Source organism: Marmota marmota, unplaced genomic scaffold (assembly GCF_001458135.2).
Source record: "Marmota marmota marmota unplaced genomic scaffold, marMar, whole genome shotgun sequence".
NCBI classification, from domain to species: domain Eukaryota; kingdom Metazoa; phylum Chordata; class Mammalia; order Rodentia; family Sciuridae; genus Marmota; species Marmota marmota.
Window position 1 is genome coordinate 5,271,845 of NW_026000206.1, and position 16,328 is coordinate 5,288,172.

Below are 16,328 nucleotides of genomic sequence, written 5' to 3' on the forward strand. Positions count from 1 at the left end.
AGCAGCCCTCATCCAGACTGGCTAGGGTGGCACGCAAAGCTCTGAGCACCGTGCCTTGATGGGACCTCTGAGGGGCCAGGCCAGCTCCAGGGCTGCGCAGGATTGCCTGGGCCCTTGACTGCAGCTGTGTCCCACCCTGTCAGCTCCCGGGTCCTGCTTCCCTCTCCCCTGCTGGTTCTGAGTACACATTCCAGGAAGCCTCCCGTCAGAGCCTGTTTTCCAATCTGACCCTCACCTATGACAGTGCTAGTGTGGCCCTAGGAAGCAGATTCCGAGTAGGATTCCGGGGTGGGAGTGAGGACTCCTCTGGTGATGAGTGGGGCATGGAGGCCCCCAAGTACTGGCACGTTCTCTCCTGTAATCCTCATCACACCCCAAAGTGGGGAGGGCAGCTGCTACCAACCCCTATTTTAAGTTGTGGTGACCAAGGCTGAAGGTGACCTGAGCAGCATCCCTGACCAGAACTCAGGTCACCAACTTCACATCCAGGGCCTTTTATCACTCCCTAGAGTGCTTATTAAAGAAAAAAAATTCTAAACAGTAGCATACATACTGAAAATGCATGAGTACAGCTCGAGGACTTTTCAGACTCGTGGTGACATGATCTCACCCTCTAGTGAGACATAGTACTTGATAATTCTGATAAATCTGACAATTTTCTTAGAATTACACATCTGGGCCTGATATGCCTCTGCCTACCTGCCGTGTTGGCCATCAGAGAACCTCTGGTCAGTCCCTGATGAAGAGGTGGCTGAAGGGCAGCAGCTGCCAGACAGGTGTGCTGTTTTAAGTACTGAATGTGATTTTCCCATTCTAATTAAATATCTAAATATTCAAAAGTTTGCAGTAGTTGGATTTAGGTTCTGTGATGAACATAAGAGAGTCACTACATGGCTGCTTAAAAGAACTACATGAAAATATTAAAAAGAAAAGGAGGAGGATCTGGAATGGATCTGGAAAATTATCAGGCCCCTAAAGACTGGCCCTGTGAGAGCAGACTGTCCCTCATATCCATTGTGTATTCCCTCCAGTGTCCTGTGGGTACAATGCATGCGTTGGGCACTCGGGAACATGGCTGGATTTACATTAGAAGCCAGAACTCTGAGTGTCGTGTTCTGGCAACCATCTAGAGTCTATGACTATATAGAAGCTAGAGTTAGGCTCCCTCCCTGAGACTTCTAGCCCACTGTGTTTTAGCATATAGTCAAAGTCATAAGCACCCTGATTCAGCATGTGGGCTCAAGGTCATGAATATCTGCTTGTGAGAATGTGCTCATTTATGTAACCTATTGGCACTGTGCCTTCTTTGTTTGCCTGCACATTAAAAAAAAAAAAAAAAAAAAAGGCCTATGGAGAAGATTGGGGGCTGCTGCCGTCTTCGAATAAAAAATGTCTACAATCCCAACTGCACCTTGGTACATCTTCTTTCAACTTCCAGAATCCCAAACCTTCTTTCCAAATCTGAGCCCCTGCAGGACAGTAGCATATTGGCTGCTCCTTGTTTGCATTTTATATTTACATTTTTTATTTAGCATCTAAAAAATGAAAGTACCTAACTTTAAAGACTCCTTTTCTTGAGTAAAAGTAAACTTTTTCTTTTCATTTAGTATTTGTTTAAAACGTTTTATGTTGCCATGTGCAGTGGCGCACACCTGTAATCCCAGCAGCTCCGGAGGCTGAGACCGGAGCCTCGTGAGTTCAAAGGCAGCCTCAGCAAAACGCAAGGTGCTAAGCAACTCAGTAAGACTCTGTCTCTAAATAAAGTACAAAATAGGGCTGGGGATGTGGCTCAGTGGCCAAGTGCCCCTGAGTTTAATCCCATGAACTTAAAAAAAAAATGTTTTATATTCATGAGAAGAGATGATTTTCATTCATTAATGCCTTTCATTCCTAAGATGAGAGCTTACAGATGTGATATTTGGTGATTTCAGTCATCCTGCAACAAGACACACTGGCACAATGACATGAAGCCCTGTGCATCGCTTTTAAGGGACCCTCCTGATTTATTCATAACCTATGTAGCCATGAGGTACCATTTCTTTCAGCATCAGGGAGAAATGTGTTTCATTTAGGGCTGAACCAGTTAGTCAATGGTGCTGCAACCTCTGGTATTTGTATTCCGTCCGTTGATTTACAAAACGCTTTGCTGCAATTGTAGCCACAATCACTGCGTTCAGCGCAAGAACCACGAATGAAAACAGATGCAGACGGTCAAAAGGCTGGCTCTGAGTTTTGTCTGCATGTGTTTGATGCAGAAGTTCTGTAATTGGAAACAAATTTGTTTAAAAACTATTAGCATTACAAAAATTTGGTAACATTTATATCTCAACATAATGACTCTTATGCATGAATGGGTAACATTAATGTGTAACACATAATTCCAACACAATCTAGAGGGAACATTATCAAATATTTAAATTAATTATGTTTATGTTTAAATATATTCATTTCAAATGATTGACATAGTTTGATTCCTTGATGTAACATGAACACCATGTGGAATTCAAGCATAAATAGTCCAATGAAAATTCAGATTTGTTTATTAATAGTCACTCTGTCCCATGGTTGTCAAATATCTATTTGATGGACAGAAAACAGTCTTGTTTATTCCTTCATAACAGAATACTTTTCTAATATGCAGGGTATTTCTATAATGGCTTCCATTCACAAACTTTCAAATAGTTTCAAACTATTGCCGAAGGGACACCATACAAGCCTTTTAGTTAATGTATTTATAAAAGTTATTAAATTTAACTTGATTGTTCTCTTTTGTTTTTGCACAGAAATATTTTACTACAAACCAGAATTGCTCCTATATTATCCAAACTAATAATAACAAATAAATACGCAAGTCACAGGATTTGTTGCCAGCATCACTTTCACGGGAGATAAAATCACAGAGAGTTTTTATTTCTTGTGGTTTCTCTTGTGCCATTTAATTTTGGACCATCCTCAAGTATTTTCCACTGTCTCTTTCCCATGCAATCTGGCAGATCTCAGTCTCAGTCCTTTCAAAGGAAGCTGGCTTGTTGTATATTAATATAATAGATTTTGTTTTCAAAAAATAACTACTAGGACTGGGGATGTGGCTCGAGCGGTAACGCGCTCGCCTGGCTTGCGCGGGGCACTGGATTCGATCCTTAGCACCACATAAAATAAAATAAAGATGTTGTGTCCACCGAAAACTGAAAAATAAATATTAAAAAATTCTCTCTCTCTCTCTCTCTCTCTCTCTCTCTCTCTCCCCCCCCCCTCCTCTCCTCCCTCTCTCTCTCTTTAAAAAATAAATTAATTAATTAATTAAATAACTGCTTTTTTCAATAGGCTATTATGTGGGATGCTTGTTGATTTGTTTTACTCATTTAGGAGTTCACGTACATTCTTTCTGATTCTTTATCTGCTGTGGCATCTATAATATGGAGTTGGTAAGCTAACTTATTTTTAGAATTGAGTCCAAAAGGCATATAAATGATGATGAATCATCAGTATCAGGAGCTTATCCCGTTGTGGCATCCATATTACCAACAGATAGAAATAAGTACTAATTCCATGTGCTTAAAACTCATCACTTATTTGCTAAAATCTCTATTATAAATCTGTAATCTGCATATTTTAAGAACAACTAGATTTGAGAAGCATTTGATGAGCCATGAGTTGTTCTTAGATCATGAATCAGCTTTGTTCTTACCTGAATTTCCACTTGAACTGCGATCCCTTTTCAGACGAATTGGTCCCAAGATGGAGTCGGCCTTCCACTTGTATGAAGAAGTATCTCGCTTCCTTCTAGAGACACAGCCTTGACTGCAGCGAGACTGATGATCACTACTATCACATATCAAAACCTTACACTGCAGATACACAGAGCTCAGACTTCTCAAGAATTTAAAGGCACTAAACTGGAATCTTCCATAGTGTCTCAGTAAGGGATACACCTTGCAAGTCTCATCTCGACTACATCTGGAAAAGAGTTCATGAACACAGTCAGAGGACACCCAGCAGCTCAGTCTGTTCCATATTAAAAAGAGATGACACAAAGTTTTCTCTCGACTGTCTAATTTGTAAATCTAGAAATCACTATGAAAGACAGCATCTGTGGCTCAGACCACAGATCTGATTCCTGGGTAAGACAGAAAGATTCCTCCTGACGCTACAATTCCTGTACATGTAAATTAACCAGAAAATCAATCCCTATGTACTGGGACTCAAGCACCCTTCCTAATATGCTTGTTGTTAATATAGATAAATGGCTGGTGTAGTTAAAATCCATCCACTTTTAGGGAAAACCTTTCTTTTCAAAGAACTTTATACTTTTTCTCTTAAGAATGCTACATATATTTTCCTGATGACATTATATTCTAAAGGCAACATACGTTATCTTCTGGGTTTTTGAGGAAAAGAATCAAAATGTACAAAAAAGCAAAAATGTAAATGCAGTCTTCTTAATGAAAAACAAATTTGTTCTCCACCAGCAAATATTTCATAAATACATCTAAAATTCTAGAGGATACCGGTGCCTACATAAATATTTTAATTAAATTATTTGAGATTAGTAAGCAGTTACTGTGTTTTATAAATTGATTAAGATAAATTTAATAAAATTCCATGGTAGTAGCACTAGGAAAAATTTATATGTATCCACGTACAAAAATATTACTTCATTAAAACAATTATTACTCCTGGGAAGGAATATCATGCATCAATTACATTAATACCTACCCACTCTTGATTAAGTCATAGATTGGAGATGCAAAGTCGTATGTGGGAGATGCTCTACAGGTATCCAGAAACACCACCAAGTTTGGGTCTGAGGTGTGCAGACTGACTTGAACGAAAAGTGTTTGGTTCAGGTCCACATAATACGGTGACTCAAGTATGGGATTTTCGAATAAATCAGACTCAAAAAGAGCCATGCTTGTGTTGTATTTGCCCAGTGCAATTTGATTTTGTATAACGTCATCTTCTGTTATGTACATCATCTCCACGGTGGAATTATGTTCCATTTCACACTTCACAACAATCTGGAGGTGTTTCTGGCGGGTGATCACTGCCGAAGTCGGAGATGCAGTGAAAGTGATTATATTGGTGTAAGTAATTGAATGGTCTTCTACCTGCCAAAGAAGATGGAATTCAAATTTTATATTTTAAGCCCAGTAATAATTTACAGCATTGATGTGAATAACACTTGCAGGTAGAAAAATAATGGTTTTTTGTTGTTGTTTTTGTGGTGCTGGGGATTGAACCCAGGGCCTTGAGCATTTGAGGCAAGCACTCTACCAACTGAGCCATATCCCCAGCCCTAACATAATGTTCTTAAACCATGAGATAACAGCTTTCATGACAAAAATACTATAGCCCTTAAATGTAAATTTTATTGAAGAAATGTCCTGGGAAATGACGACACTGTGGAATGAAGGACATAGCTTATCTTAGAACGACTTGAAGATAGAATTGGATGGAGCTGCTTTCAGCTACATTAAAATCTATTTTGAATGCAAATTTGCAGCCCTATGAGACTTCAACCCCTACAACATACTGTCCTTAACTTAGTGCATAAAGAGCACTTAGTTAGTGTGGTTACCTGGGCAGTTTTCCAAATGTACACAGACAGAAGCTCTGAATAGGGGCTCCCTAGTCTGCCTTCCTCAGTTGAATAAAGCCTGTGTGTTCAGTTTTGGAAAAAAGAAAAATAAATAAATACGTACACACACACACACACACATATATATATATACACACACACACGTATGTATGTGTATGCATGTGTATATATATGATATATAAATATATGTACTATATATATAAATCTCTCTCTATATATGTATATATGTATGTGCGTATGTGTGTATGATTTTTAACATCCCAAGTGAAAAGCTCATAGTATGTATTTAAAAGGACTTACTGGTTGAAAATCTTTGAGATCTTGAATGGGAGTTCTAGAATATGTAAAACAAATCACAGATGTACAGTAAATTTCTTTTTTTTTTTTTTAAGGATGTCTCTACCTTCTGTCTTTACAAGGGAAGGGAAAAGACCTTAAAAATCCAGCCCAGTTTTTGTTAAGTGTAAGATGTAAGCATTTTTTAAAATACTTTTTTAGTTGTCAGTGGACCTTTACTTTTTATTTATTTTTATGTGGTGCCTAGAATTGAACCCATGGCCTCACACATGCTCGGCAAGTGCTCTACCACTGAGCCACAACCCCAGCCCAAATGTAAGCATTTTATGCACAAGTGTTCCCAGTAGACTGTTAAAGCCACAGCACATAGATGTTCAAACTCTCCCTAGTGAGTTTTCAGTTTTTCACCTTCTGAGCAAGACAACCACCCTGCAACCCCGTTGAAGATGAAGGCAGCGATTTGACATGTGTGTGAATGAGTGTGCACCTTGTATATCCACACATGCCCATCATGGCTATGCTCTGTGACAAAAGCTTCCAGGCATTATCCAAGCCCACCAGCAGCCGCCTTCAGCATTTGACAGAACCCAGGTGTCAAGAGTTTCACTTTACCCTTTTGATTGTACCACATTCATCCAGAGGAATAGCAAATTCCACAACGTTTGATACTTTGGGTCTGCAAGTTGGGTCATTTAGTTGTAAGTTATTCTCATTATAGCCAAATGACTCCAGGTAGAATTTGTTTATGATGACTCTCATCTTGTCAGAGGCACAAGTTAAAGATGCTATTGGGAAGAAAAGGAAGGAAGAGAGAGGATGATCACATTGGGGCCAGGTAGGAATTTTAGAAATTGGGACTTTCATGTGCAGTTGAAGCCATAAAAAGCCAAAACCCATATTGCCCTAATGGGTAGTTAAAAGCCTGAGATACTGGAGCAGTTATATGTACACTTTTTATAATGTTCACTGTCTTTGGGGCTAGAATCTAATATTTTTAGTTGTCTTTGCAGAAAGCATTGAGGAAACCAGTCCGTGTTTCTAAGGAAGCCTTCCTTCTAAGGAAGTTAATAAAGTTATGTATTTCCCCTTGGATCAAGTAATGCACAGAACTGTCTCAGGTTACAGCTACCCCCCAGTAGGTATGACAGTCCCACATAGGAGCAGCCAGAGGAAGGCTGAGAATTTAGGAGAAGTTTCTATGTATGCAATATATCCAAGAAACATAAAACATGACTTACTAGTGTTGACATTTTCTGCATAAATTGAAGTGTAGGAAGCAGAAAAGCCCCGGTAGGAGTTGGCATAATCTGTAGATAGCACAACCGTCAAAGAGTCTGAGGAAGACTCAAAAGTGGGTGTCCCGCGACCACAGACTTGTTCAATTAGGCCAGAGTTGGTGGAGGAGCCATCATAGACAGCGATGAAATCAAACCTGCAGTGCTGATCGACTTCCAGGCTAAGAATAAGGCCTCCCATGAAAAGGCTTTTCAAACAACAATCCAGTGCTATTTTCTATCATCCCATTCTTAAGCGATTAGAGATTCGTCTTTACAGTGACATCATGGGCTTACGATGATAACCCTGGGTCTATGTCAGTCCCTAGCCTCGAAAATAGTTCACTTAGTTCAACACAATAGTATTGCTAAGTATTTTCCCTTCTAGGTCAATTCTTTGAAAAAGTGCCCACAGGGGGGAGGATGCCTGTGATCATTTCCCTTCCCCAGGTCCCCCAGTAGCCAGGTGGATTCACTGCTTTGCTCCAGTGGAAGTCGACAGAAGTACTTACAAAATCTCTTTGAAGCTTAGTTTTATCTTATAACCTTTCTCTACGTGTATGTGCCACACACAATAAGCCAGCTCTGGGTGCGGCTTTGGGTAATTGGGGCTGGTGAAGGATCCTTCCATAGCATCCAGGTAACCACCACAGTTGGGAATAGCTGTAAGGAATAGGAAGGTTATCAAGAATGTTAATCAAATGCAGACTTCTTTTAATTTCTGTTTGGGGCATGAAGTTAACCTGCTTCCCCTTAGTGTCATTCCATTTTTGTCTTTCCTGTGGAATGCATACTGAGGTTTTCATTCTTCTTTATCACTGGACTTTCTGCCCCTGAGTACAGTGGAGAGAGGGAATTTTTATACTGTTGCCAAATGGACCATACTAAAGCGATCTATTGTCCCTCCTGGAGAGGCCCTCCATTACCCGGCCTGAGCCATAGACAATACAGACACACTCCCAGGGCCAGCATCAGAGGTTCTTCCTCACTGGGCTCCAGCCCAGCTGTCCAGTCTCACTGGCCACTTGCACACGACCTGCTATTCCAGCCTGCCCTGTCCTCCCAGCTCTGCTCAACGCTGGTCAGCCACAGCCCTCTGCCTCTGCCCTTCCCTATTCCTGCTTTATTAAGCTCAGCTCAGACATAGCCTTCATGAAAACTCCCTTGTCTCTCCCTGTCCTGCTAAGTACACAGGCAAGAAGGGGGATGAACCAAACAAAGAGGCAACATGGAAGACTCCTTTGGGGGAGATATAAAATGGCTTCGATGGTCTGAATCGGATAGGGGCTGGACATCTCAGTTACCTGGGCCTGGGTCCAGCTTGGGAAAAGCCTGACTACTCCATTCCAGATATTTGATGACACTGAGAAATCAGTGGAGTAAGCAAAAGAGTGTCACATTTAGTTCTGGGCTTTTCAAAGAAAACCAGAGTGGAGCCTTCCCCTGTGAATCCACTTGCTCAAGTTCTCAGCATTCTACTCTGGGTAAAATGGAATTAAGGTGCTATGACTGTGGAACCACCTAACATCTGACATCTAAAACTTAGGCCAGCTTTTCTCAACACCTGCTTCCCAGTCTTTGTTGGCAGACTTACCTGAGGGACTTGATAAACATCAAAGCCATATCTAACAAATCAGACCAAGGGAGGCACCACAGACTCGGCCGATGGCCTCAGGGTCCTGATTAAACAGGCTGAACGTAGAATCTCTGCTTTGAGCTTTAACACAGCACCTCTCAGGCTGGAGGCATCTGGTCAACCACAGCCCTCTGCCTCCCATGGGAGCTAGTTAGAAGGAAGAGTTCACAGGCTCCCCTAGAACCAAGGATTAAGAATCTCGGAGTCTGTGGCTCAACAAGTTCTTCACTTAACACCCCACACACTTGAGAAAGAACTGCTGCTCTCCCAAGTGGAGAGATCTCCAGGGAACACACTCAGACTCAGCATTACAACTCAGGCGGGCAGGGGTGAAACCTGTTTGTGGGAGGGCTGGGGAAAGGATGTGGAGATGTCGACTTACAGGTGCCAGAAGAAAAGAAGTAGTAGAAAATAAAGACAGATCTTTGGATTCTTGTGGAGTCTGTGAGTATTTGAAATGTCAGTGTATTGTATGATGATTCAAAGACAGGAACAAAGTCGTTTTTACTGCAGATTTTCCCTAGCAGAGGCCCATTGGTGGAGTTTCCATCAAAGACTTGAATGTTTTCACTTTCGCACATTCCATCTGGATCCAGCCTGTGGGCAGAATGTACTTGTGGCTAGTGAAGAGACACTTCAAAAGGGGTTTCACAGAGCAGTCAACTGCTCAGACTGGCACGATGATTTATGAAGCAGGGGCACATCTACTTTCATTCAAACCTCTCCAAGACCAATCACCATCCTCACCATCTTCAAAACCAAACCACACACCATCAGCCTCGATGGGCTCAGAAGGCGAACTGATTTATCTATACCTTACATCAACTAACATTAAATATGGGCCTAGAAGCCAGGACTTTGCTCCCTCTCCCATCTCCATCACTCCTGTCACCCATGTGATTATTTTGGTGTAGAACCTTCTTAGTTAGAGCTGGTCCCCATGGACGCTTGATAGCCAAGGCTGTTGAGAAGCAAATATTCTTCCATAGCCGGCACTCAAGGTAAAGGGAACCTTAGCATCTCCCAACTGCCCCTCCCTCCCCTCATATCACCACTTCCTCCTTCACACAGAGTCCCATGTTCTGCATTGGACAGGGCAGTCCAGATTTCAGTTTTCCATCCATTCTGATAGGGTCTCCTCAAATGTCCATAAGGGCATATGTCCAAGATGGCTTAGAGCAAACAATCCTAGGGTAGAGAAACCAAGTTCCCTTTGCACTTTAGTCACCCATGGGGGGTGTAACTTTGAACAAGTGATGTAAACTTTTTTTTTTGTGTGTGTGTGTGTGTAGTGCTGGGGATTGAACCCAGAGGCTTGTGCGTGTGAGGGAAGTACTCTAACAACTGAGCTATATCCCCCGCTCAATTTAAACTTTCTTGACCTCAGTTTTATCTTCTGTAAAATAGGAATATCATAACACTGTTTACTCTTGCAGGAGATTTAGTCTATTGTGAACATGAAGCATCTTCCATAGGCTTGGCACACAAGTGATCAATAAATGCTAAATATTTATTTCTGCCTTCCCTTTCTTCTCATGCTTTTGTTCTCTTTCTCTCTCTTTACAAATCAGGAATAACATCTATGTTTCTTAATAATTTTATCATCCCAGGAAGTAAAGTTTCTTCTTTCCCCTTTCCTCCGGGGCAGTCAACTCTGACTTCAGTGGTACATGGCCACAGTTCTCAGTGTGGTACCTGGACCAGGAGCATCGGCGTCTCTTGGGAAATTGGTTCCTATGCAAATTCTCAGGCCCCACAACCCCACAGTAGAGGCCCTGGGGGAGGGGTTAGCAAATGTGCCTCAATGAGCCCTTCAGGTGCTTCTTATGTATATCAATGTTTGGAATCACAGGTTTAGTGCTTTAAGGCCTAGAATCTGGAATTGGTCTAGCAAGGTCATTTCATTCACTATTTGTGTGATCTTGATAAGTTTTTAACCTCCCTATGTTTGTAATCCTAGTATTGACTTTGAAGGACCTCTGTAAGCCAGTGCCAACATGTGGTCTCCATGGGTAACTATAAGCCATCATCACCATCATCATCATCATCACCATCATCATTTAATTACTACCACCTCCAGTGATGGCTGAATTCTTTCCACAGAGTGACTTCCCCCATACTCCACTGAGCCAAAGGTCAAGCACACTTGATAGGAAACTGAAGGCTCTACTTACTGGACATGGGAAAAGATGATTCTGATGCTCTTGTTTTCTGGTCTCTCTATGGTCCAAGTGCAGTTCTCATCAGCATTGAGTTTCAGGATTAGGGCTTTGTGGGTCTCTGCCAGATTGGCTCCTCCCAGACTGGCAGTGCAGGTTGATCTGCCTGGTAGAGACCACACCTAGTGTTGAGGAAGGTCCTCAGGCCCTGACCCTCTAGTAGCGACTAGAACCTACCTCCTACATTAAATATTCATACAAGCATGCAGCTAACTGTAAAGGGCTTTTTGCTCCCTCCAGACTAAGCTGTAAGCAATTGATTTTGCCCCCTTGGAGGACTAGGGAGAAATTGTAATTTTCCTTCAAATGGTCCATAAAAGCAACTATAGTAACATTTGAAGAAAGACAGTTTTAAATGGACTCTTTATATCCAGAATGTGTAAAGGATTCTTACAATTCAATAAGAATCTAATTAAAAAGACAAAGGACCAGAATAGACATTTTTCCAAAGACCAAAACCTCCACTTATAAAACAACAAACTTCCTTTTTTTCTTTTCCATCTCAGATGAGTTGAAATGTCCTCACAACAATAGTCTTTATTTTGTTTTACCTAACAGTAACTATTAATAGTATGTTCATTAGGAAAAATCAAAAAGAAAAGGCAATCAAGAAAGAAAAGTCTGATCCCACAATCCCATCCACCAGAACCAATCATCATTAAATCCTTTCTGGGAACATGTCTGGACTCTTTCCTCTTCTCTTCCAAATTTCTGAAGTGCTTGAATGCATGTGTAACACAACATCATATTGTACAAATTTAAAATAATTCCTTTCCCTCTTATAATAAATGCTTTCTTGTAGATCCTTTTCTCATAGATTTTTAAAAATTTGCCGGTGTTCTTTGTTGGATTCACCATAACAAAATAAATGTTGGAAATTTATATTGTTTTTTAATTATATAAATACACATACACTCCATATATATATATATATATATATCATGTACTCTGATTCTTTTCTGAAGATAAACTCTCTTACTAGCAAACTTGCCCAGTGTAATTCTATGTGTTTTATATCTTTCCATGTACATTGTCATATAAGCCTGAGTAAAATTAGTACTAACTCTGAATCCCACCTACAATATTTGATTAGATTTTTTTTTCTGCATTGGAGCCAATGGCAGATATGAAAACTTGACATTCTGGAAGAAGCCTGGTAATAGAAGTTCTTCCCGCTTGTACTGAGAAATCTGGTTCAATTTTCTTACCTTGAGCCTCAGTTGAATTCAACTCTGCCAAACTAGAGGCAATTAAAAGAGCTGAAACGATGAGCCTTCCTGCAACCTCCATGTTTATAAGAGGCCAGGCAGCCCCTGAGGCTAGCAGGCTTTTATATCTCTCTGTTTCGTAACCGCCTGGTTTCATAAGCTATCAGGCCACCTCTAGGGAAACGTGTCAGTTTGGCAGCACAAGGGGCGATATAGGTGAGAACACAGCAGCTGTGTGACTGCATTATTGCCAGCAGTCCCCAGCAGGCAGTGCCTAGCCTGAGCTCTTTATAGGCCTCAGCATCTGGCAGGGTTGGCACTGGAGTAATTCCTCAGGGAAAAGACCTGGTCTTGAGCCTTGGCCTGTTTGTAAGGATCACCAGTGGGGTGGCACAGGTGACAGTTTAGGCCTCTGCTGCTCTTCCCCAGTAATGAAAGTCTTAGGGGGTCCAAAACTCAGTGGGACCAAGGGGTTATATGGCACCTGAGAGGACTCTGGGCCACTCAATACCTACTAGGGTAGGTGAGAGGAGAGGACAGAAGACAGGGAGGAAAAGAAAGTGCAGAAGCTTCTAAATGGTTTTGTCTGCAGGAGATGAAGCAGGTGGGTCAGAGCCCCTCTGGCACTGGTCCTTTGCTGCTCAAAGAAAGGAATCCTGGTGTCTAGATTGAATCTAGGAAGAGCAAGTGTCTGTGTGAAGAGGGCTGTCCTCTTTCTACCCATTCATTCTGCAAATGTCCATTGCCTGCTGTTCTAGGGCTTGGGAACACACAATTGAACACAAGAGATACAGTGCCTGCCTTCCTGAAACTTGCACTCTAAATGGGGAGACAGACAACACACACACACACACAAATATAAATTAAAATTCAGAGAGGGAGAGGTGTTTTGGATACAGTTTTAGAAGGAATAGATTCTTGCAATTCAATAATTTAAAGATAAAGGATCCAATTAAAAATGCAAAGGACCAGAATAGACATCTTTCCAAAGATCAAAACCTCCACTTATGTAGCAACAAATTTTCATTTTCTTTTCCATCTTTTCCACAAGGTGATTGGATAGAGTGGCTGCCGTAAGTGGGGAGGGCACAATGTCTGGTGGGCAGAAGGCATCGTGAGAAGATGAGATCTGAGCACAGAGACAGGAGGGAGGCGTTCCCGTTCGATCTGGCTTGAAGGTTGCATTGTAGGCAAGGGGCAGGAGCAAAGGCCCTGCACAGGAACCAGCTGGGCAATTCTGTAGCACTCGGGAAGGAAGGAGACAGCGTGGCTGGACCTGAGTGATGGGGAAGGAACTCAGAGGGGAGGGAGGGAGAGCAGGGGATGGTCCAGGGGAAAGACCTGTGTGGCAGGGGAGCTGTTTGGATTTTGTTCTAAATTGCATGGAACTTTTTGGTGGAGTGAGACTAATTCTTAAGGAATCTCCTGAGACTAAATCTTAAGGAATCTCTGTGGAGCTTTGAGACGGGTGGAGCCCGGGTTTCCTAGGTGGAACCTTCCTAGCCACCCTGCACCCTTCTGTGTTGCTCTTATGGCTCTGCAGCCCAGGAACCCTCACTAGGACCCAGGACAGGGGCTTTCTGGGGGAAGGCAGGTCCTAGACAGTGCCCCAGGCATCCACTCCTTGTTGGGTCCTAGGTCAGATGTCGGCCCATACCTGGTGCTGAAGCACCAAGGCAGCCCCCTGTGAGGCTGGATAGTGATGCCCACAAGGAGCTGGGCATCCCTCAAGATCTTTGCACAGATTTGCTGGGTTCCTGTCTTCTCAGGGTGGGTGGCCACAGAAGAGACAGGGATTGTGTGTCCTAATGTGAGAGTGAGTAGGGGACAGGCCTTTAGGGAGGGGACCATTCAAATTACTAATAAGGGCTCCCCCTCTCCTATGGTCAGGATCTCCTCACTTCCTACTCACCACTGAGGGAGTGGCCTGTGATCTTTCACAGATCCTCCTGGTCCCCACTTCACATCAAGGAAAGCGAGAGATCAAGGGACTGGGAGACATCAAAGGAATGCCCCAAGTGAAGGCAGAGGTGGGATAGAAAATATCCATGGCCCTCTAAAGACACTGTATGCATGCTCTGTCCTCCTGCCCACATGATGGCGTTCTAAAGACCACTTGTTTCACTGCCTCGTGGTGCCTAAAATGCCTGGAACAGGCCTAGTACCTCCATAGGGACATACCACCACCAGCCTCCAGGTCCCGAGACGTGGCTGTCACAGGGTAGTTCAGAGGAGACTCAGATGTTCTCCATCTGCTAAGAGGTTATTGGGGACAAAATTGAAGCGAGGTGAGAGATGAGCTGGTGCTCTTGAAACTTAAGAGGGACAGGTCATTTTCAGATGGAGGATCTCAGGGTACCATCCAGGAGAGACGCAGCCTGGACTCAGCCTCTTCAAAGAACCCAGAGGCTGGGGAGCAGAGAGAGCTGCTTGACCACCTAAGGGCAGCTTCGGCAGAGTGGAGAAACGCCCACCCACCTCTCACCTGTTTCTCCAACACAAATGTCCTGAGTGTTCCTGAGGCAGCCAGACCACCCGCCAAGGACTAAAGCCCTGGCAGCAGGTGGCCCTCGTCTGGCACCTTGTTCCAGTTCTAGCCCCTCATGACCTAGAGAGAGCAACTGCTTCCTTCACTTTCTAGTCAGCTCCTCCCTTCAGCCCATTCCAGGAGGCAGTCCCTGCCACTAGTGAATGGTTCTTTATCTTACGTATAGCTGTAACACCCACAGAGTTTTCTTAACGAGGGAGCACATCATGGTTACAGATGGATGTCCATGCTCAGGAAGAGATTCCAGAGGCTCAGTAGAAGCATCAAAAGCAGTGAGAGGGTGTATCCTGCTGCCCGTGCTGTGGTCAAGGAAATCTGGACTTTGGCCTTGGCTGGAGGTTCCAGTTAGAGTTGAAGATGCTGATGGCTGAATGGGCACCGATGGGTCTGAAAAGTGGTCTGAAAAGGAGGACCCTGCTTCTGAAAGTGTCAGGTCAGCAGGATGAACCCCGGGCTTTCTACATGCCCTTTTGAGGCCACTGGGTCACCCCATCATTACAGTTCAGACAATTTAAACCCAGATCTGTCCAGTATGACTGTTCTCACTCTTTCTCAATGAATGGCATCCCCTTCAGGACTTGTGACACAACTATCCCTGGTGGAAGAGCTGGGAACAAGCAAGCCCTCGGAAGGAGAACTGAAAACATTGCTCTGGCTTGGCATGTTTAGTTTTGGCTCAAACTGGAAATACCCTGAGGTTGGTGTGCAGTTTCCTTTTGGGGTTGTAAAAGTATGGGCCACTTTTATTTTCTACTCTGTCTCTCCCTCTCCTTTTACCATATAATATTTTCATGCTTGTTTACCCAAGTCTCACAGTAAGTAATGAATATATCTAAATAAGAGGCAGGTGTAGGAGAAGATGGCCGCTGCGCATGGGGGTTGCTGAAGTGCTGAGCGTGGTGCTCAGAGCAGCGGCTTTAATCGAGTTTTCGTGCAGCGTGTAAGAGCTCCTTTCACCGTTAATCTGTAGCGGACCACTTTGCCAAGCAGCAGGAAGAACAAAGAGATTGAAAAAGAGATGCTTGGCTCCCGGACGCTTTGCCGCCCAGAGCCGCGGGCGCTTTGCTCCCATCTGCTTCCTCTTTCGCTTCGCTCTGGGCAGAGAAAGTGAATGTGTAATCAGCAGTGGATTGTAAGTACCCTAGGCAAAGAAAGCTCAGTGCGCCCCGCTTTTTTTTTTTTAATATTTTTTATACAGGAAGAGTTTGTGGATTGGGATTGTTGGCTGGGCTGCGGTTTCTGTGCCGAAAATCCACTCCGCGGGAGCCTCCATATGCTCTCTGCTTGCTGTCTTGATGGCTATGTCTACAGTGTCCGGCAGCCGCACCTAGAGGTTGGAGCTGGGCTGCGTGCCGAGCCCTGTCCTCCGAAGGCTGGACCGCAGCCTTGAGCGCCTGGGTCGCCTGTTCGCCGCTGCACCCTCGGGCAGAGCCTGCTCTGGGGTCGTTCTGCATCCCCCTGCGAGGGGACCCGTGCTCCAGAAGAGGGGGCCGGAGAGCCGCGGAGGCAGCCGCTTGGGCCCCGAGGGCCGGGCACCGGGCGGCGGC

General features: G+C 43.6%; 1 protein-coding gene across 1 annotated transcript; it reads right to left on the bottom strand.

The window, feature by feature from the left end:
- Positions 1-1,975: 1,975 nt before the first annotated feature.
- Cuzd1 (CUB and zona pellucida like domains 1) lies at positions 1,976-12,364 on the bottom strand. Its single transcript, XM_015498358.2, has 9 exons — positions 12,234-12,364; positions 10,981-11,131; positions 9,189-9,403; positions 7,683-7,833; positions 7,135-7,352; positions 6,509-6,681; positions 4,717-5,108; positions 3,689-3,957; positions 1,976-2,260 (listed from the first exon to the last, which is right to left on the bottom strand). Exons 1-9 carry the CDS (start codon positions 12,313-12,315, stop codon positions 2,088-2,090), a joined length of 1,824 nt encoding a protein of 607 aa, XP_015353844.2. The 5' UTR covers positions 12,316-12,364; the 3' UTR covers positions 1,976-2,087.
- Positions 12,365-16,328: the final 3,964 nt, after the last annotated feature.